The 22916-nt window shown below is 26.5% G+C and overlaps 2 protein-coding genes across 4 annotated transcripts in view; one reads left to right on the forward strand and one right to left on the reverse strand.

Moving 5' to 3' along the window:
• The window catches only part of LOC109599190 (activating transcription factor 3), a 33784-nt gene extending 15535 nt beyond the window's left edge, over positions 1-18249 (forward strand). For 2 of the 3 annotated variants that reach the window (XM_049969719.1, XM_049969718.1), the window contains 4 exons: positions 13796-14125; positions 14759-15075; positions 17128-17169; positions 17540-18249. In XM_049969719.1, the coding sequence (XP_049825676.1) occupies positions 13993-14125; positions 14759-15075; positions 17128-17169; positions 17540-18112 (1065 nt within the window). In that variant the 5' untranslated portion in view covers positions 13796-13992 and the 3' untranslated portion in view covers positions 18113-18249. The remainder of the gene's footprint in view (positions 1-13795; positions 14126-14758; positions 15076-17127; positions 17170-17539) is intronic. The other variant, XM_049969720.1, reaches the window with a different exon arrangement.
• A 2048-nt stretch (positions 18250-20297) lies between these two features.
• Positions 20298-21979, reverse strand: LOC109599201 (NPC intracellular cholesterol transporter 2 homolog a-like). The gene is made up of 4 exons (XM_020015150.2): positions 21786-21979; positions 20732-20842; positions 20497-20672; positions 20298-20440 (listed from the first exon to the last, which is right to left on the reverse strand). Exons 1-4 carry the CDS (start codon positions 21856-21858, stop codon positions 20357-20359), a joined length of 444 nt encoding a protein of 147 aa, XP_019870709.1. The 5' UTR covers positions 21859-21979; the 3' UTR covers positions 20298-20356.
• Between the last annotated feature and the right edge of the window lie 937 nt (positions 21980-22916).

Raw genomic sequence — 22916 nt, forward strand, 5'->3', positions numbered from 1 at the left:
CCTGAAAGTTGTAGCTCAATAATTGCTCAACTATTCATAGGTTATTATTTTCAGGACAGAGTCTGTGTCAGCAATTTTATTGAAGTCCTAGTTATGAATATAGACACATATTTCTTCATTATAGTTGTTCAGCATGTAATTAGATATAACTTATACAAATAAATGTTTATCGAAATGGCCGAAAAATCTCTTCAATAATTTCGATGACAATAACTGAAATTTACAAACTAGAATTTGAGTGGGTGCTTAATATTTAAGAAGAAAAAATATTTTTAGAGTTTAAAGTAATGTTAATTAAATTCTCGTAATATTCCTGTAATAGACCAATTTGAAGAATTTGAGATACTCATAAACTGATGATTTATTACTCATAACTCATAAGACTCGTAAAAGAAATTGGTAATTTTGAAGCCTTTCCTGAAACATAAACCTGGTTTGAGTTGATTTATACTTAGGAATTGATGAAAGCCATTCATGAACTCTCTCAAGATTTTTAAATTCTTTATATATTGAAAAAGTTTCCTTCTATTGATGAAACACCTAAACTGAAAGACTCTCTCTGGAAATAAAAAAAATAGATAAGGATTGATTAATCATTTTTAACTTCTCAAAATTTTAAGGAATTTTTACACTTTAATTCCTGAAACACAAGTTCATTTATCATTTAATTTAATGAATACTGTAAACTCAAAAACAGACATCTTCATTTGTTAACTTAAAGATAAATACTGTTGATAATTATTAAATTTAATACATTGAAGCTTAATATGTTTCTATTACTATCGCCACATTCTGCTTGGCCTAATTTAATTAGGGGCGAAAACAAGATAGTTTTTATCGAAATTTTGTTATTAAAGTACTTTAACTAATTACCCTTTGATTTTTTAACAAAACACTAAAACTAGACAAAACAACCGCCAAAGTGAAGTAAACTTGTTGTTAATGTGTATGTGTATGTGAAATTTTTATCGCCAGTTAATTAGTATGTAAAGACAAAATTAAAAACAAACATGATTGGAATATTCATTTAGATAAATTTTCAAAAAACATGCCGTCAGGGACTTGCATCAAGTTTTAATTGTTATTGATATTGAACATGATTGATTATGTCAACAAAAATAGTTTTGACCCATTTCAAAACAAATCCACTAACTGGCCACAAACAACCGAAAGCTCCAAGATAAAATTTGAATTTGTGTTAAATAAAGTCCTGTGCTGACTAACAGAAAATTAAATTATATGTCACTTGTGATTTGCATTGTTTATTGTAATTGTAATTAAACATATTTCATAAAACGTATAAATCTGAATTTTGAGTTTAATTTTAAATTTAATTTAGGTCACTGCTTTCTGGAGTAACTTTAACTAAAACGTTAACTTGTTTTTAAACACATATGTGTTTGTCAGTTTTAATTACATTTGCATTTTGCCATTTTGCCTAAATCATCTATGCCAATAACATTATATTTTTCGTCAGTTCGATACTCGAAATAAAATAAAATGTTCAACATGTGTTCAGCATGAAACCGTGTGTTTATTTTTAATCTGCCAGTTTACAATACAACGATATTTACAAAACTGCAAACACTTGTTGAAACATTATGAGTTGCCAACCAATCAGGTAACGTGGTTTAAAAATAAGTATATTGTAGTCGTAAATCAAAAAGTGTGGAACAAGTTGTAAGTTTTACTCGGCCATTTTTCGCTTAGTGTAATAATGATCAAATTTTTCTAAAATGATTAGCCCATTCATAATTCTCATTTGATTTTCAATACAGTTAGTAGAAGAAAAAATCATTTGTAATATTTAAAGAACGTCTAAGCACTAAAAAGTGCTTTTGTTTAGCACTTAAAACAATGTTCTCAAAAATTATTTTATATATTTATGTAAATCAATGCTAATAATATATTTTGCACGAAAATAAATTCTTCATCAGATAAAATAAAAATAATAATTTTTATTTTATCTGATGATTTATTAAAAACTTCTATAATAATTTTAGTAATCGTTTTCGCAACAATTTTTAAATGGCTAAAAAGACGAACGTAGTGGGCGAAAATGCTTGTTTAATTAATTTTTTTTAATTAACATAGTCAGATAAACATCTTAAACTGTTAAATATAAATATTAAATTACACTGCTTTGTTAGTTTCTATTGCTACTACCACTTTCCCGAAAATTATGCGAACAACCATAGCTATTGTTTCTTGTGTAAATAATGATTAATTTGTCAACACTTTAGGTTATATGGTAAACTGTATAAACTTGATAAAGGGAGAGGGAAACATAGTGATACTTAAGCTTGTATAGTCAACGGTCCTTTTTGTATAAAATAAGATGCTTTCCTTTATGTATATCAAAAATTATATTAATTATTTTGTGAATCTTGTTTTTTGACAATTTAAAAGCATATTCAACTATAGTTTCCATTTGAAATAAAACAGTTGGACAATTTTTAAGACATAAAAATTGAAATATGGAAATACAAATTACAATTTGTACCGAAAGTGAGATTTGGTAGATATTTCTTTCATAAATTGTTAAAGACATCAAAATTGGAGCTGAGGCTGAGATTTTCTCAGTAACATTCAGATTGGGACACCCTGTATAAACAATCAACGAAATTATGTATTAGTTGAAGAATATTGACATAAGAAACCTTTACCACTGCATGTTGCTTAATGTCTTTTAATCGTGAATTCCCGAGGTCCTTGAATGTGTTCACACATTTGTTTAAAGAATAAGCGCCATTAGACTGGGACAATGGAAAGACAAATTTATTCAGGAAAGAATAGTAAACGTTCAAGGCTGGCCGCAAAATTAAAACTGAGGAAATGGACCATGTGGTATATGACCCATAAAAATGTTAAATATTGTTTGAGCTTTTATTGCGTTGTTTGTGATGTCTGTTCCGTTGCTAGGCTACGCCAATTATAAACAGTTTTAATTTGAAAAAAAGGAACGCATAAATTTTACACAAGAAGGCACGGTTTATGTCAAAATTTTATGCTTACGTGACTCGGTCTCTTGATATATTATCGTGGAACTTTAAGCCGTGCATATTTCCAAAGCCCATTAAATGAAAAGGCATAAACTAACAATGTAAGTTTAATTTCTACGTTCACAATAGATCTCTTTTATTGTTTTACAAAAAATAATATCTTTAAATCTCTTTTTGAGTAAATTCTTATGTTATACAGCTCTTGTACAAAGCACGAATTGTTGGTTTTTTTGTAAATTCGTTAACGCCTAATGTATTCAAAAATTTAGATGTTAATCTTCTAAGCAGGACGTATTTAAAATAAATTATTTTTCTAACGTGGGTGTGGGCGTAATTAATCACGGCCATGTTATCTAGCAAAACATTAAGAAATGTACAGTTACAATATAATTACAAATATCTTAAGGCACAAACAACCAATCAATAATTACAGTAATTTATGTTTATTTTAAATTGACCCTTTTCTATGACATATTTTATTGAAAACTGATATATAAAATAAATAAAATTATATGTTATGTAATATATTTTTATTTTGAAACAGATTTTGTAAAATTTTAAACAAAATTACAAATTACATAAATTATAATTTTGTTTAATATTTTAAATATTCCGAAGTACGTACAAAGGCCTGATTTAAATGTTAGAACTGTTTAAGTGTAATAACCTATTTAAATTTAACATTGACTTGTAAAGATTTCAAAGGCAACTTCAATTATACTTCCTATTTTAAATAAAAAGTTAAACAAATTCTTAACATCTAAGAAGACATATTTTTCAACTTTTTTATAAATAAATAAATATATATATATATATATATATATATATATATATATATATATATATATATATACTATTACAACAATATTCAGAATATTTCAATAGTTTGAATAACATCTGCTTAATAAATATTTAAATACTTTTATTTTAAAAATTCTATGTTCATTAAAAAATCTACGAAAAAACTCATAAGAAATTATAATAAATTAATTCCTCCCTACTAACTCAATCCGTAAATTATTATTTTAAATATTTATAAATAACTTAACTGCATATACAACAGTTACATAGAATTCCTTGAGCATTAAATCTTTAGCAAGTGACTTGTAAACATGATGTATTGATTAATAATTAATATTAGCCTAACCCTGACCAATCCAAAATTACAAACGAGTTAATTTTGTGGACACAGTGACATCTCCCACATATCATGTGTAAATTATTAATTCGATTATAATTAGTTCTCACCGGTGCCATAAAACGGATATTTGATGTTCGGTAATGGAACATATGCAAATCACCATAGAAAATTTGACCTTTGCCAATTTGACTTCTTGCATCACAACCAAAGAGTTACAAAATCGAACACGTTTAGGAAATTGTTTCGAGTCGCACACCCAAAAATTAAATTAGCTAGAAGGTATGAAATTCAGTAAAATTAAGCGGACATCGTTATACCAAAGGACACATGAAAGTTGGGAATTAACATTCTTGAAATGGTTTCTATCTCGAAAAATAAGTTCTGGCATTCAATAAAACAAAATCTTTTTTATAGTGCCCACAAATATTTATTTCCAAATTGGCTGTATATAAATTTATTGACGTGGTATATTTTTTAAGGCACATAATTGCACAGTTATAACAGAATGGCGAATAATTTAATATGAAGAATGTCGCTAAGTGGTACCATGACCTATAATATATCTTAATTTAAAATATGTAGGAAGACTATTTCAATTACTTTATCAAAAATGCAATCTAACTGGGGTCAATTGTGAAATATTATAGGTCACATGGCTTATTTACCTAATTTTTGTACCTAGTAAACAACAGCACAAATAAGGATATAAACCTGACAAAAATAAATAAATTAAAATCAATTAAAACAAATTTATTCCCATTTCCTTTGATTGCATAAACATTTAACCATTTAACATAAATTGTTTCGGTTTGCAATAAAAACAACAACACTTTTCGTAAATCTAATTATTATAATACGAAAAATTGTATCATTACCATAATATTATATGTTTATCCATAAGATGCATTATTTATTCTAAAGTTAATTTATATAAAATAATAGCAGAACAAATCGAAATTTGTCTATCCCATTAACTTCCGGTTATTAATGAACTAATGATGAACATCTGCTAAAAACTAAAAAATTTATATAATATTTGGTGTCAAGGAAATATAAATAATCTGCTCAGTAAAACAAGTTTCGTCTCACACTACAAGTGGTATAATGTAAAATGGAGTATAAAAAAATAAATATTTACATTACGGTTAGTATTAAACTGGAAAGATGTCCTGACAATATAAAAATTTGCATAAAGAATGTGGGTGGCGGTATTTATTGTTATTTACGAAAAAGGACATGCGAACGGTTAAACAGAGTTGAACCAGCACAATTTGGCACACCTACATTCAGAAAATTGTATTGTGAACTGAACAACATCGTAGAAAGTAGCTTTCTGAAATTGAACATTCAATTTTGATACTAGGTTGCACTTAGGTGATATTTTTAATCGAAAATTCACAATTTCTATTCGTTTTGAGTTTCCTTAACTTGTGTGTGTGTGTGTGTGTGTGTGTGTAATTAAATAGTAAAAATGGGTGTATATTGTTTACTTAAACGTTCGTTTATGTAAAATAAATTTCCTTATATTTTGCTTAACAATTACAGTTTGCAAATAAAAGTTGCCGTCGTTAGAATGAAACGTGACCTTAAATTCAATTTAACCATTTGCATATGTTTGTTAGTTATGTCGTTCACATCTCGCCATTTCCTTTTTTAAATCAATACAAATCGATAAGCATTTTAAACGATGCGGATTCGATAAATAATGATAAACAAATAGATATCATGTACACCTATTTATTTATCTACTTAATTTAGGTCATTTCTTAAAATAAATTTTTAATACTTGTTTAATTATTATGTATATCATATATATTACTTACATACAGATTGACTCAAAGAATAGCTCCAGAATTCATATTTCACATTTTGACTGTTTCTAACCTCCAAAAATGTATCTCCTTAAAATTTTGAGACATATTAAAATATTACAAAACAAATTGTGTTTTATTAGAAATATTTTTTCTGGCATTTTATAAAGATAATGGATGTTCTATAAATCAAATCAACATTAACTTTGTTTATTTATTTTGAACGAAAAATAAATTTCAAGTGGCAAATATCTAAAAATTTTATATTTTTCGAAATCTGTTTCGAAAGTTTCTCAACAAACTAGAGAGAGATATATTTTTATATTGTCTTATACTACGCTTTTACTGTTTGTTAATAAAAATTAATAAATTATTATACTTTTTCGTACATATTACAAATGTGGTCAGATATATCAAAGTTCCCTTTGTGGTAATCAAAGTTTTAAAGAAACTAAACTGTGACCTCCTGTTAATCAGTTTTTCTGTATCTAGTCTGGGAACATCTATAACCGCCAAAGTCAACAAATTTAGAATACTCTGAATATTCGTAAAAAGTCAATATATAATATTAATATTAGGTAAATTAAAAATCCCATATATTATTCTGCAAATATATATATTTTTGAATATTTTAACACAAATTGCCTTGTGAAATATGCAAAATGTAAGAACATAATATTTCAAATAACTATTTCTATTATGTATTTAACAATATGGATTGTTCGAATCTCTTTCTATAATCTACAATTGCGAAAACAATATATCAGTTTTTAACAAAGAATCATTTACGCCCACATTAGTTGTGGAATTACTATTTTTTATCTAGTTGTTATATGTAATTACCAAATAGAAATTGAACACAATAATAAATTCGGAAATAATTCTTTCCATTCGACACATGAATTGGTTAATTAGAATCCTGCTGTTGCCGATGGCAAAATATAAAAAAAAACAATCGTGAAACCGAATTAAGAAAACACCAATTGAATTTTTGGGACGTACTTTCTACAAGTTTATCTGGCTGAATTTAATGAAATTCGACGTGCATTGTTACAATTCTTGGCTACATATTCTGACAAAATGTAACATGGTAAGTTGCATTATACAAATTTAGAAGCAATTCCGAGAAAAACAGTTGTTTTTAAACAATGAGCGAATAACGCTTTTCTTATCAGCCTGCGACCACGTTTTAATTTCCCATGTTAACTATGATGCTGACCGCAGTGTGTAAAATCATTGTTGCAAGATTTAAACAAACTGAAATATTTAATGTGAGGGCGTAATTTTGTCACAATCACCAAACAATAATATTAATTTTGCAAGCTATCCTTGTCGGTTATGTATCTGAGTGTAACTAATTTTGGTAAAAAAATGGAAAGGTACGTGTACTTGTACAAGTACGTATAGCCTTGACTAAAACATATTTGCAAGTAGTAATGGAAGATGCTGCACGTTTAAAACGCATAAATGCGAAAACAAACAAATAATTAGTAAGTCAAGAAAAACAAGAATTTTAACTAAACAATATTACCTTGACTTATGGCATTTTTAGTTAAAGGATATTTTACGGCAATTTTTAATAAATAAATACACATATTCGATTCTTAATTAAAAACATTTCATAAACAATATTTTGTTCACTGTATATGCATTTTATAAAACATTGTTGTTATTAATTTTTTAAAATTAATGAATATAAAATTAATTTAATACTCATATTTTGTTATAATCATATATAAACACAGTCACGTCACTAATAATTTTAAAGAAAAGAAATAGGTAAAGCAAAATATTAAATTATATACATTTATTAATAAATTTAATAAAAAGTGTTATTTAAATATACAATAAATAGTAAATTTGAATTCCAGTTGTAGATAACATAGATCTGTATAAAATAAAAATAAAATGGAATAGATTTTAAGGGAATAATGTTGAATTATCTGAAAAAAGCCATGAATAGAAAATTGTAACAATTGTAATAAGTTTAAATACACGACATTTTAAATAAAATTTAAAAAACAATTTAAGATGATAGTTTTTGAGATATTTCTTAATTTTAATATGTTGCTTTTTGTTCAGTTACAAATATTTCAAATTCTAATTAGTTGACTATTAAGTTTTTTAATTCAAATTATTGGCAATTAATCTATATCTACTTTTCGATGGATTTACATTTGTTGTTGTAATTATTTGATATTCATTTTTAGTTCAGTTTTAGTAGTTTCGACAGCAGTAAATAAATGAGAATAATCTTTTTATCGACTGTAATAATTTTAAATTAAAATTATAAGTAAAATATATTTTACTTATAATTCTATTTTTCTTATCATGCCTAATTGGCCATATATCTATAGTTTGGGTGGCAACAATTTTCAAGTTCATCAGGATGAAACCGTGTATTGTTTTTTTCTTTCAACCGAAAAAATAACATATCCCTAAACATTAGCCTTGAGCCAATTCCCTCCCACACGTGGTCAGACTTGCCCATATTTGAGCCGCACAAAAAATACGTCCTTCCCCATTGTATTTAAATAGACTGATTTTAAGCTGGAATGTGCGAATTGTTGAAAGAAGATCTGTCTATTTTTAATTTTGTTTAATTAATTTACAGTTTTGTATTAATGGACCATGTAAGTTTATTATAATTTATAAAATTAAAATGTTTGGATTTTTATTAAATGTTAAATATAGTTTTGTATAAAAGCGTATAAGTAAATACCTGCTTTCATTTTGTATATTTTAATTAGTCTGATCTAGAATGTGTTTTGTGTAAATAAATACTTATAGCAATCTATTTTCTAAACAAGGAATAATCAGTACATTGTTCGAAAATGTAAAACTAAAAGATTTAGTTTAACTTACTTATAACTTAACAAATAAAAAATAAATAAATAAAAAAGAAAATATGTTTACATATATATATTGTCGATTAATTCTATGAATTTTAACATTTATTGAATTTGTAAATAGAGAATCTCTTAAATGGATTAATTTTGGCTATTACGATCAGATAAAAAATTTTGACAAACGTATTTTAATAATTGATAATTTATTAGAAAATTAGTAATTATGACAGAATTTTTACAACTTTAGAAAATAAAATTTAGGTTTAAAAAACATAATTAAAATAAATTGTTAATTACGCCCTTATTGTTGTTGTTGTTGTTATAGATAACAATATTAAATATCAGAATTTTTTGAGGTAATATCTTATACTACAATATATCAAAAATGTCTGTAGAAAGTGTGGCAAAAATATATAAATAAATATACAGAAAAGCTGTTAAACTTTTTCGAAACCTTTTTTATAAAAAGAACTCTATATCATACCACAACGTATTATTTAAACACAGGAAAAGAAAAAAGTACATATGTATTTACTCTATATATTTCGTGTATGGAAAGTTTCTTCTTCGACATCGTCTTGTTTATTTCGAAGTTTATCGCAGAAACTCTCGCATATCGCACTGTGCAAAAGGACTGGCAAAAACTGGAACTATAAAATTTCCAACCTACCAGAACAATTTGCATAGAAGCCCAATTCGAGCCCCATCGGGTCGGGCTTATGTTTTAGAGACCGAAATGTATGCGATTAAGATATAGTTTGTTTTTCAGTTGAACGCAATAAATAATTTGATAAATAAAATGCTGAAAAGATTTAATTGGATTTGTCTTGATTGATTGATGTTAATGAGTTTTAGTAAATTTACTTACAAATATTTGTAAATGAATAATATTGTTTAATATTTCAGTGTGCCTTTCATATCATACTGATTTTATTTGTTTGTACTTATGAATAATCAATGTTAGAATATATTCTAAAATAATTTTTTGTAGTTAACGAATATTATGCATGCCAAATGCTTTTATCGCTTATAGACGGCATAATGATCCGTTCCATTTATAATACAATGCTGCTCTTTATTTGCTCAGCGTCTCTGGAACAGTTATTCTGAATATTTAAACACTTATTGCATATATAATGTCAACAGACGACTTTATTGTTAATTTGCATTTCACTTTATGAATTATAATAAACGAATTTCGTTGAACAAAAAAATTATCTCAATTTAAATCGAATTGATGGAATAATCAATTAATCCCGCTACCGTCCGCAGCCTGAACGTGTGGGCAGCAACATGTTTGTTCAAGAAATTGCCGTTTCAGGGTGACTTATTGTAAAAGATAATTAATTTTAAATTAACCGTCGTAAAACAATTTAGGTAGTTTGTTATTTTCATCACACCTATACAGGATGTTCCAAATTGGTTGATTTGTTGTTAGGAGTATTTCGAGACCACTTAAGTGTCTAGAGCTAATTTTTAAAAAATATTGTTTGGCCAAAACCACTTAATTTCTAATTATACAATTTGTTTTAAAAAATAAATGGATAAAATAAAATATCAGTCACGCCCCCTATGTTTCAATAGACGACAATATTAAATATCGAAACCTAACCTAATATTCTTGGAAAATTAAAAAAATTGCACAAATTGCCCCAAAAATTTTTCCTAGATGTTTCAGAAACCGTCTATAATTACAAGCCATCATTTAACATTGTGTTTTTCTCTATCTGGACTGTAAATATTTGTAGCAGCCAAAAATGGACAAATCTTGCATCTCAATATCAAGTTCACATTCGTATAATGCGAAATTGATAGTTTCCAAATCCCGAAAAATTATATGGAACAAACTCCTGCGCAACTATCAACAACATTTTCGACATCGAAGCATCGAATAACAGCAATTTACATTAAAAAACAGTTAAAATTAGTCCGACTAGAAAATGTTTTCGAATGCAAATCCAAACCGGACGTGGTAATTAACTTCAGCCAAATGGTATTTCTGACCATTCGCGTTAAATTAATTCATTTGTCCGACATTATACCTCATTTTAATTGTCCAAATAAAACGAATTCTTTACGTGCACGCAACGTTGTGTGAAGGGGAATTAGCGTGAAAATTTTATGCTGAATTTGTTTTTTTTTTACTTACCGTGTACAACACTTTTCTTTATTGTAATAAAAATGTATAGAAAACCTAACCTAACCTACAATAATTGAACATAACCTATAATAATATAAAATGAAGCAAAATGATTTTAAATTTTCAATTTCTCGCATAAAAGTAACTCATTTCACAAAATGTGAACAATGTTTTTTCCTCAGGAAATATTTCATAAAAATTTCGTCCTTTTATGAATATTTATACATTTAAACACATTAACAATTAATTTATTGCCTCACCATTGAAATGACTATGTTGTAATTATACATGAATAATTTGAAAACATATATATTTGAATATTTTTCAAAATTGCTAATGTATTTGAAATTATATAGAAAACAAGAAACAATGTTTTTGTTGCTCCAATTAATAAATTTTAGAGTAGATATTGGAAATATAAAACCGAATCATATTTCAAATTTATTAGTTTCAGGAATTTTTAATATTTTTAAATTTAATTTCAATAATTTTTTTATTAAATAGTCATTTGTTAATTAAAAAGTGTATTATATTAAGAATTCACATTACACACTTAATATATATAATTTGATTTATCTTGAAAATCTAATCTCTTATCTCTAAAAATTAATATTATAAAATTAAAATTCACTTTTTAAGCCTAAATCCTATTTTATTTAAATGATATACTTCATAATAATGAAATATATTCAAAAATAAAGGACTTCTTTATTTATGAACAATAAAAATTAATTTCAATGAATACATATTCATTATAAAGTAATAAATTATTTGCTGGTATCTTTAGACGCATAAATATTTCAGATAAAAACGGAGCATCATTTAAACGAATAATATAAATATTTATAACAAGTAGAAATCTCTTTGAAACGTTTCCGGAATAAAATACTAATATGATAATATTTTATAAATAATATTTTTAATAATAATGTATGATTTTAAATTAAAATAATCTTATAGGTAGTATATAATAAATAAAAATATTATGAATTGTAATTATCATGAAAAAATTGAAAATAATTTAAAATTCTATAAAATAATTTATACTGAAATTTTTATTATTGACATTTTCGATTAACATTCAAAAATTTCAAGTAAAGACATTAAAATTGTTACATGTTACACGATGTTGTAAAATGTGAATCTATTTTTACAGAATAATTAGTAAATTGGAATAATTCGTAAGTTTTTAAAAATCGTTTTCAAAAGAAATAAATTGTACTAATTGTATGAATACTATAATTAAAGTTTAGTGACTGAAGAAATCTATTCGAAACTGGGTATAATTAAATGTAATTTGCAAGTCAATTATGCACATACGCTGGATATATTAAATTTAATTATAATTTTTAATCTGTGTCAAACCAGAGATCACGAAAATCTAATAAACCATAAATTACGACATTGTATTCTTATATAAACTGACTATCAAAATTACATTGTAAATGTCCATTTTTGATATATTGGGTATTTTGTTGTAAATTTACCTTGATTGATTTTTAGAAGGTTGAAACGTCCTTTAAACATTTATTTCCTAATTTTATTAAAAAAATTATATAAATAACCTTTTCTAAATTATATGCAATAATTTATTATATTAAAAGTTTAATTTTGACACGTACTACAAAACAACAGTTATTTTAAAAGCAATAATTAATATTGTATTACATTACGCAAATTACCTGCTCATCCTAATTGATTTTTTTTTATTTTAAGACTTCTATCACCTTGAATTTACAATAAATAAGGATGTCTAGAGTAATTTTAATGCATTTTCAATTACACCGGTAATTAAGAATATTTCAATATGAACAACTATAAAATTAAATTTACAGCGTTTAAGCAACAATAATTTTTATTTTATTTATTTCTTAACAATAATTTTCATACTCAGTAAATACATCATTAACTCCTTCATATTATATTTTATTTAATTTCTCTTATCCACAAGATTCTATGTAACTATAAAAGTATTATCAAGGTTAATATTTAATGTTTATGAAAAAATTTATGCTTTTTCTTTAATTCACAATCGATTACGGAATCCAATATTCGTATCTTTTTATGTTCAATGTTTATTTACTGTGTAATATGTTAATTTATTATAATTTTTATTAGCTCTCTAACCATGGGCTTCGTCTTCGTCGTATTTATTTTAATTATTAACATGGTAAATTATAATAAATTTGTATTTGTATGAGAGTAAATCTATTTTTAGACAAAAAATTATACTACATTTATTTTTTTTACATAACAAAAATCTGGAACAAAATTAAACGATAAAAAATATAATTAACTTTTGAAATTTCTCAACTTCTGTATATTTTCAAATTGTATTGTGTTTATTTTATATCTAAACAAAGGACGTATTACGTTATACTGTCATGTTTCCAAATACTCCAATATTTATAATTATAATAATAATTTAAAACTATAAATTGGCTTATTTTAGGTCTGGTGTTAAAGAAATAATTTAAATAATTCTTAAATTTTCTTTTATTACAAATTATAAATACGCCTCATCAATTAAACAGCCAAACGTTTAAGTGAATACAAATTATCAAGAAAACTACAAAATGATTATTAATGTATCGCATGAAAGAGACGTGGAAAATATTTTTGATTATCAAAGATCAGTTGGAGAGACTAATATGACCACTCCATAAAACACAAAGTTTATGATGATAATTCTTCCATTTCAAGATTTATTGGTCAAACAGATACTTTTGTTCGAATTTTGAAAGTAAACACAATCCATGATTGAATGTAATATGATTATCAATCATGATAATCATCAAGGATTAGCACATCTAGATTGATATCGTCTAATGATTGTTTTGTTTCTGTTTCAGATTGTCTTCACCTGACGATCCAAATTGCCTGAACCACTCGCGAGAAAGTTGAACCCTACTCGCACTTTGAACTTCCGAACTGAACATTGTGTTTCCAAGTGACTTTTTATTAATTTATTATTAGTTATTATTCGTACGGTTGTCCCGTATTGGTTTTCTTGTGATCTAACTTTAGTAACAAAACAAAGCGTGATATTATGTATAATTTAAACGTTAACCTGGCCCAACAAGCCGCCACAGCCGTTAACAATTTGTTGGTCGAGTCCTCGTGCAACACACCCAGAACTCCCGAGATATTGAATTCGGTCATCGCCATGACGAGTCCTTTTGGTAAGTTTCTCACATATATTAAACAATTATTACACGTAGTGCCAACAAGTAAATTGAATTATTTTTATTACAAATATTTTAATTAAATATATAATGAATGAACGACAATAACGCACGATTTTGATGATGATAAAAACGGTATCAAATTTACTAGAAGTCGTTATCTTGACGTAAAATATGTAAAATTAAAGTAATAGTTCATAAGAGAGGTCTCTTATTTCAAGTGGTCGAGTTTTATTAGAATATTTTTATAATACAAGAAAGAAAAATTGATTATGACATATATTGAAAAAATATTTATAAGATTGAATTTCTCGTTGTTTAAAATAGTTGATTAATTTAAATATGAAATTTATTTCTTTTATTACAACTTAAATTTAATAGATTGTTTGCATAATTATTAATTTTACTTTTATTGTAATATATTTTATTACGATAACTTTTTGATATAAACTTATAAATAGATCTGATTTTCTCAAATACTCATGGAGATATGCAGTAATAATTCTTAAAGAGACAATCATTACAAAGCTAGTAATGGTTAAGAAGCATAGTTATTTATATATTATGACATAAGTAATATAAAGATAAGAATGCAAACCCATAATCCATAATGAAAATATATTTCCGTAGATCTGCCATTAAATAACGAGAACCAAACTCAGCAACAATCGCAGCGAATAGCCGGCGGCAGCTGCGGCGGCCCGTTGGCGAACATCAGCAGCGACTCGAACAGCTCGTCGAGCAGCCACGTGGAATCGCCGACCACGAATCCGCCCAGTGTGCAGGACACGTGCTCGCAGCTGATCAAAGCGAGCCTCAGGGTAACGATCGAGAAGAAGCGAAAACACCAGGGTGATCCCGACGATTTGCTTGACCTCGACAAGATTAAGAGGATCAAGCGCACCGAAAGCGAATCCGAAGAGGACAAGATCAAACAAGAGAGCGGTGTAAGTGTTGCTCCCTACAACTCTAAGATACTCTAATACTTAAACTCTGAGAGAAAATAGAATTCAAGGACAAAACCCACAACAACCAGAATAATTTGTTCAGTTTGATTGTTTTAAAATTTGTATATGTTCACATTGATCCATACCGCCTTTTATTGTTTGTTGAGGGAAAAAGGTACTTTACAACATTATCTTCTTTATGATTATCATTATGTTTCAAAATATGTTTGTAGAATCCAGTCTATTTTTATCAAAAAGTATTAATCAATGTTCTTCATTTAAATATTCCGAAATTAAATTTATTGTGGATATTAAAACAGTTTTTAGAATTGATAAAGTAAATGCATATTAATTGATATCAATAATTTAAATTTATGAACATCATAATTTTATAGTTAAACAAACAAAATACACAAGTACTTGAAAAGTTTTATTTTAACCAATTTAATAATTAAGCTTACCTATTAACTGCATTCTTACATTTGTAGCTACCATAAACCAAGTTTATTATTTCGTCCTTGTACAGTTTTGAAGAAAATTGAAAACTGCTGCATAAAAATATTGTAATATTTTTTCGTTGGCAGCATAATTAATCACAACTGGTTACTTTGAATAAAAGCCAAGTGTGTAACTCAATATATTTTGGGTGCTCCTGCCAAAGCAATTATTATACCTATGAACATAATACATTTTTATTATTATATTTTTGTTATTTTCATCGATTCCATAACACTCAATGTATAAATAATATATTTTGCAATAGTAAGGTAACGTTTTATAACTTACAAAGTACTTGAAACGCCCATTTTTAGTATCACTATTCTGTTGTTTTAACATTGTTTGCGGTACACACTTTTATTACACGGCAGAAAATGGGTCATGAACAAAGGCATCATAGGACATAATTTAATTCGAGATTTATAGCTGCATCTTGCAACATTTGAATTCTTTGTTGACGTTTTACTTACAAATTTAATAAGTTTACATTGTATATGAACATAATGGGAGTGGATTTTTGAGGAGTATTTTATTACAAATGAAAAAAAATTTTAAGACGACAATGTGGTTCACAATGACTTCTATCGTTTTAATCTTGTACGTGTCATTAATTCTAAAATTCTTGAAACTATCGTGTTGTTTCAAAGAACAAACATTGAGATTCGCGCTGAATTCGAAATGAGAATTGTTGCTAAATTATACGACCTTCGTTCGCGGAAAAAGACTAAATAAAAATAAACCTACCTACGATATTTATAATATTTTAATAGAAGACTGTTAAATTTAGATTTATATACTATTGTTGAATGAAAACAAATTGATGAATAAACAATAATTTAGATGATTCCAATAAAACCACCTAACTCTACAGTTTTTTATCACATTAATCTATAAAAGTTTCGTATAAAATATAAATAAAAATACAATTATTATTTTTTGGGAAGTTATGTGATTCAAAACTAAAATAAATTATATTAAATGTGTATAATTTTAATAGTTTATCATAAACTTGTGATAGGTTTATGAGAAGTATCTGTATAAAAGTTTTGTATACATAGTAATAGTAAATATTTTAGGAAACTTTTAGAAGTACATGAACAAAGTTAAAATCATGTAAATATGAATACAACTTTCCTAATTTCTTTCTTCTTTGTTTTAATATCTCTATAAAAGCGTGTACATTTAATAATTTCTTCCATAATTTTTTTGACAACTAAAATATCTCTATAAACAAATAATTATTATGTTTAAGAAACTTTTGTTGTATATAATGTAACTAAATGTAACATTTTCTTCAATATGATTCAGTAAAATATCTCCTTAGAACTTAGAACTATAAATTATAAGAAACAACTACATATTATTTTGTAAGGAAATGGATATATGTAACATTAAAATCACATATTTTTAAAATATCAATACAAGTGTACATATGTAGAAATCAAGGTTGATTGTATTTTATATTTATGAGCAATAACTTTTATACTATTTTTAGAGAGCACTAAAATCATCCATATAAACATAATTTGTACTAAGGTATCTTTTAAATTTCAGATTCAAAATAACATCTGGTATAACAATGATGATAATTTTGGAGTAAGTTGGCATATAGGAAATAAAAGACATATTTTAACACCATTAATATTACAAAGAAATTTTCGGAACATTAAATTGTATATATAAAAGTTTCATGTTGTCTAAAGTACAATTAACTATCTTAAGCAAGGGTTAGGATGATTTATGCTCAAAGCGTAGATATTTTACATTCTTAAAATTAATTTGAACAAGAATTTTGAACAATTCTTAACAAAAAAGTCGTAAATTGGTCAAAACAGTTTTAGGTTGGTTTGTTTTTTTCTCTTTCCACCTTTAATAATATAATTTAAGTGTAATATTAAACGTGTCAAATATGTTTCATAATTATTTAGAATACCCAAATTACAAATTATTACTTTCATTGTTTCAGTTGACTCCAGAGGATGAAGAGAGGAGGAGGCGAAGACGCGAACGCAACAAGATAGCGGCGACGAAATGCCGTTTGAAGAAACGGGAACGCACCGCCAATCTGGTGACCGAAGCCGAAACACTGGAGGCCCAAAATCTGGATTTCAAGAGCCAACTGTCGGAACTCCAAAAACAAATGAACACCTTGCAGAACCTGCTGTCCAGGCACAGGCCACAGTGTCAGCATAACATCGGACCCGCCACCAGGGAGCATCTGGGCAGACTGCCGCCGGTGTCATCCGTTTTGGAAAGTCATTCCTACAGCAGGCCGCCTTCGAACGAACCTGCGTTCCAAAATGTTAACTACTTCGGGAGGTCCGACGGCATGGCCATGTCGAGTAGTCCTTACACCCGTTCTACCCCGACCTACACCAGAACGCCGAATATCGTCGTCGTAGAACCGATACAAGATAACTATGACAACCAACATTTCACCGACCTGGACGATTATTCCTCCTTTAACACCCAATGTCATAATTATTCGGGCAGTCAGAATTATGGGAATTCCGGTTTGGACAATGGTTGTATGGCATAAATTATGTCAGAATTTGGTGTTCGTGTCCCTACAATCAAGCTGTGTGTGCCCTGTCTACTTGTACCTTTTATTATGCTTTGTGTGAAGTTTTATATTTTTATAGTAACGTATTTATGTACACTTATAATTGTTTGTTTTCTATAAAAATCTACTGCTCCTCTATGAAGAATTTGAATAATTCTCGAAGTCACTAATCTCGAATACTGAATTTGAATTTTAAATTAAATGAAATTGTGGTAATATAATACACGAGAGTAATATCATATTTCCGTACTTCGTTTTTAATTGTCTACCATTCTATACTTGCCTTATGAAGTATTATTCAATTATGTTTCGAAACAATATCTAATTTCTTATATTTTAATCGAAAATATACAGTCAAAAGGATAAAAATATTAAAACTTCATTAATTCATAGTTACTGCTTTCTTTTTCCTTTATATTTGGTACATTACAGGCTAGATTGTATTTATTTATTTTTACCTTTACACCTCATTTTATTGTTACCAGATCTGAAAATTACCAATGTTAAAGTTTTTAAAATATATTGACTGTTACATACTATATATTTTAATAGCCTTTACAAGAAAAATCTGTCATGGCTCAAAAATGAGTCTTTTTATGTGTCATTTTTTCTTAATAAAGGATGGATATAATAAAAATTACGAAACCGTATAATATATAAAAACTGACAAAGATATTAAATATTTTTTATACATAAAAGGTCATCTTTGGGTCACGACTGCCTGTTTTAATATTTTATTTTTAAGGATTAAAAAGTGATACAGCCTTTGGCATTGGTGTAGTACCACATGGCATTCCAAGTTTGTAGTACTAGTATTTAATGTATTTTTAAATGTTTAAATTTTTGTATATACAACTGCCAAATTTTACCTATTTTTACTATTCATTATGTTTGACAATATTTAATTTTATGTGAATTACATATTTTTCTATTTACTTATTTTAGTTTAGTTTTTATTCTTTCTTGTACCTTTCCATTTACCTGTTTACTTAGGTTAAGGCGAATTTGTAAATGAAATTTATTTCTGGACATTGTTTGTCTTTAGTTTTTAATGAAATAAATTTCAAATTTTTTAACTCAGATATCCTTTGTATACTTATTTACTTAGGCAATTATGGAATATAATTTGCTTTAAGATTTTTTTGCGCTGATCAAGGTACGAATTTTGTTACATCACAATTTAATATCGAAGAAATCGTATCCTTGTGTATTCCCATCAGAAATTCTAATCCGTTATTAGATATTGTTTTTATTGTGAATTTAATTTGTTGATTTGAATTTTTAGTTGGAATACAAAGCCTACATGCTTTTTACGCTCTATTATAAAAAATAATGGAACAATTTTCTAGATATTGGTGCTATACTGTGCCTTTTTGTCTTGAAATGGCACATGTGTTTTGCTTCTATTACAAAATAGCTTAGAGTAAAATGTAATTTTTGCGGGAACATTTAAAAATTGTATTCCTGCTTTCAAAAATTCGTCTCATACCAGTAATAAGAATACTTAAAAAATCAAATTGTGATATGAATTTCTAGAAATTTAACTTGTATACTTTATTTTACTCACATATTATTACATCTTTATACGTGCCATCACATTTTTACACAATATTTCTATTTTTTTATAAAATGAGTTAAACCTTTTTTGAAAATTATCAGTACTAAACGTCCAAATGAAGAATGTATGTTATTTATTTATTTGAATTGAACGTACAATTCAAAATATATTTTTTGTAAGAGATTTGCCAAATATAAATCATTACAATAATAATTTATGTCTTACTTTCTTTTGATACTTTTCCACACATGTCTTCTTTAAATGTTAGCAAATCTCAGAATAATAGTTATAATATATTGTATTTGTGCCTTATACATTGGTCATAATAAAAAAAGTCAACACTTTATACTGGAATTTTTATTTAACATCATCACTGTTTTATAATTACAAAACCTCAATATATTTTTGTTTGCTGGATAAATTTTCATGTTTCATTCATTTGCATATTTCAGACAACAAGCTCACTGTTTTTCCTTCCGTGGGGGTAAAATTATATTTAAGTGAAAATATCTCAGAATGGATTCTCAAAAAAGGTATCTTTGTCAACTGTTATCGTTACATAAATATATGTAATTTGTACAGGATGGGAATAAATAATAGACATTATAAAATTCATTACTTATATTTCCTTTTTACTTAAATTAAAACATTAATATATAACCTTATGCAACTTTTGCAGGTATCAAAGCACAAACTACATCCTTATCATCTTTACTCCTTAATTCCCATTTCACATCTACAGTAACCTACAAAAATAAAATTGTGAGTAGTAATATCTATGTATGCCGTTAGTTCCATTTACCTTGGGGTACTCATTTTCTACTGGCAGAGATGCCACATATTTGTACGTTTGACCACTCTTCATTGGACATTCTATTCCAGAATCTACACAAGCATTTGAATTCGGAATAGCAAATGGTAGAGGTACATTTAAAACTATTCCATGGACTACTGCTTTCAATTCATCAATGTCTTCCTCTAAAATATTGAAAATTGTACAATTACAGGTGATTATGTTAAATATAATAAAGACTTACTTGTTTTAAATGAAATTTCTATTGTAGCGTTAGTTCCTCGTTTAAGTATACATCTAGCGGGAGGATGGCAACCGCCTACTGTTACACTAACGATTTCTCCATTTACTGATCCTGAAATAATTAATGATAAATTATAAAATAAATAAAATCCGTGCCATTAAATGTATTATATTTTTATCTCGTTTTTTATTGGTACTAACAAAGATGTCAAGAATTATTAAATGAATTTTCAATTTCAAATATTAATTTTATAGTAATATTAAATTATTTCTTCAATTTATTTTTATTAAATACATTTTTCACAAAAAAGATATTAATAAACGAGTACAATAGTTTTTGTAGTAGACAATTCATTTATTGCAAATTTTGAGTTAAAATAACATTGGTGGCTGTTTAAAGGTTAATATATCTGGAACAAAATGTAGATATCACTATCATTCAATAATTGTTTGTTGTGATTCATGGGGTTATCTTTAAAAGGAATATGATACATGTACACGTCACACTCTTTTGTACATTCTGGCACTCTTGAATATAAAAGACAGTACATTAATTTATTCTTAAATTATGAACAGTGAACTATTAAAATTGTTTTAAAAATAATTTATTTTACCTTTTTTATATTTAAATATATAAAGCTACCCCAAATTCATTTTTTCTACATTTTCTTTTAATTATATTCTGAAAAATCACATGTATAATAATACTTCGCCTTTTTACAATAATTACATAACTTTTAATATTGTATATTACGAGGTTATCTCGATAATTTATACTATATTAAAAATAGAACACATAATTATTTAAATCTAAAAAAGTTATCTTAAAATAAGTAATAATCAGAATTAATTTAAGAAAAGCCTCATTGAATATTATACTTTATTTAAAATATCAAAAGTTTCATTTGGTTAATGGTAATTCAATTAAAATTAATTATAATCTCTTTCTTTTAACTGATATTACCATAATTTAATGGAACTCAACATAATCAATAATTAATAAAAAAGTTTTATAAAAATTTTATAGTAAAAAATTAAATTTTGTAGTTACTTACCACAATCATTAATGTCACAGAAGACAGCACAAAACATGGAAATGAAGACTAAAAATGAAACTGTTTTACTCATCTTGACTGATCACTTTTCAGAAGACAACTACTGATCACTGAGGAAGACTCTTGTCGATTACAGTATTTACATAAATTTTATTTCATTATCTAAGTTAAATAAAGAGCAATCTACTGCGCTGTCCACTTCGGACTGTCCTACGATCACGTTCATATCTCAGAACAAATATACGAGGGTTGACCAATAAAATTCCATTAAATTATTTAAATAAACTGGCCAAATATACATTAGATATTTTTTTAATTTCATGCTTTAATGTTACAATTCAGCTTTGTTTTTGAATTAATTAACCATTTTTTTATTCGATTTTATGAATGTTCAGTTTATTTGTGAATTTCTTTTTAGTATGCTAAAGTTTATACATATATCATTGCAATAAGTAATGATGCATTTTCAAGTTTTAGTATCATACAGGCTTACATTAATAATAGATACATTTAAATTAAATAACACATATAAAGTTTCAATAAAAGTACTAGACACTTCTTTTTAAATGTTAAGACAATAAAACCTTTTAAATTTCTTTGTTGCGTATTCTTATCGAAACTACGTAGTGAACAGCGTCGATGAACAATGGAACGTGTTTCGTAATTTTACTATGTTCTGTTTTTGCTAATTCTAATTTATACATGTTCTTTTTGTATTAATTTAGTGAATAGTAAATAGTTGAATAACTACTACTTAAATTGAAGTAAATGGGTGGTTGAATACACAGATACAGTACATATGCGTATTTAGCACTGAATAATTTAATGAAATTACCGCATGGACAAAGAAATATCTCGGATTCTCGGGTAATTGTACATACTGAAGGACTTCTCCATGTATATACAGAACATACAAATTAAACATATGCATATGTGTTATCTAAAAAATGATTAGACGACGAATTGTATAAATTTGGAACTAACACTAAATTAAAATTGATAAACAGTTCAAACTGATTAAATTAATGATCTTCTTTATCTCAATGGGTACACGTGTTCTTATAGTTTAATTCATTTTAAATACATTTTAATTCATAGTTTATCGAGTTGTAAAAAACGATATCACAATTA

This window comes from Aethina tumida, chromosome 7, assembly GCF_024364675.1.
Source record: "Aethina tumida isolate Nest 87 chromosome 7, icAetTumi1.1, whole genome shotgun sequence".
Classification (NCBI taxonomy): domain Eukaryota; kingdom Metazoa; phylum Arthropoda; class Insecta; order Coleoptera; family Nitidulidae; genus Aethina; species Aethina tumida.

What these genes read in the sequence shown, in the direction of transcription:
- LOC109599201 (XM_020015150.2), bottom strand. Translation starts at nt 21,858, where the DNA reads ATGAGTAAAACAGTTTCATTTTTAGTCTTCATTTCCATGTTTTGTGCT. An exon ending in AGAAATTTCATTTAAAACAA is followed by an intron (nt 20,673 to 20,731) that starts GTAAGTCTTTAT and finishes TCAATATTTTAG; the next exon opens with AGGAAGACATTGATGAATTG. An exon ending in TAGAAAATGAGTACCCCAAG is followed by an intron (nt 20,441 to 20,496) that starts GTAAATGGAACT and finishes TTATTTTTGTAG; the next exon opens with GTTACTGTAGATGTGAAATG.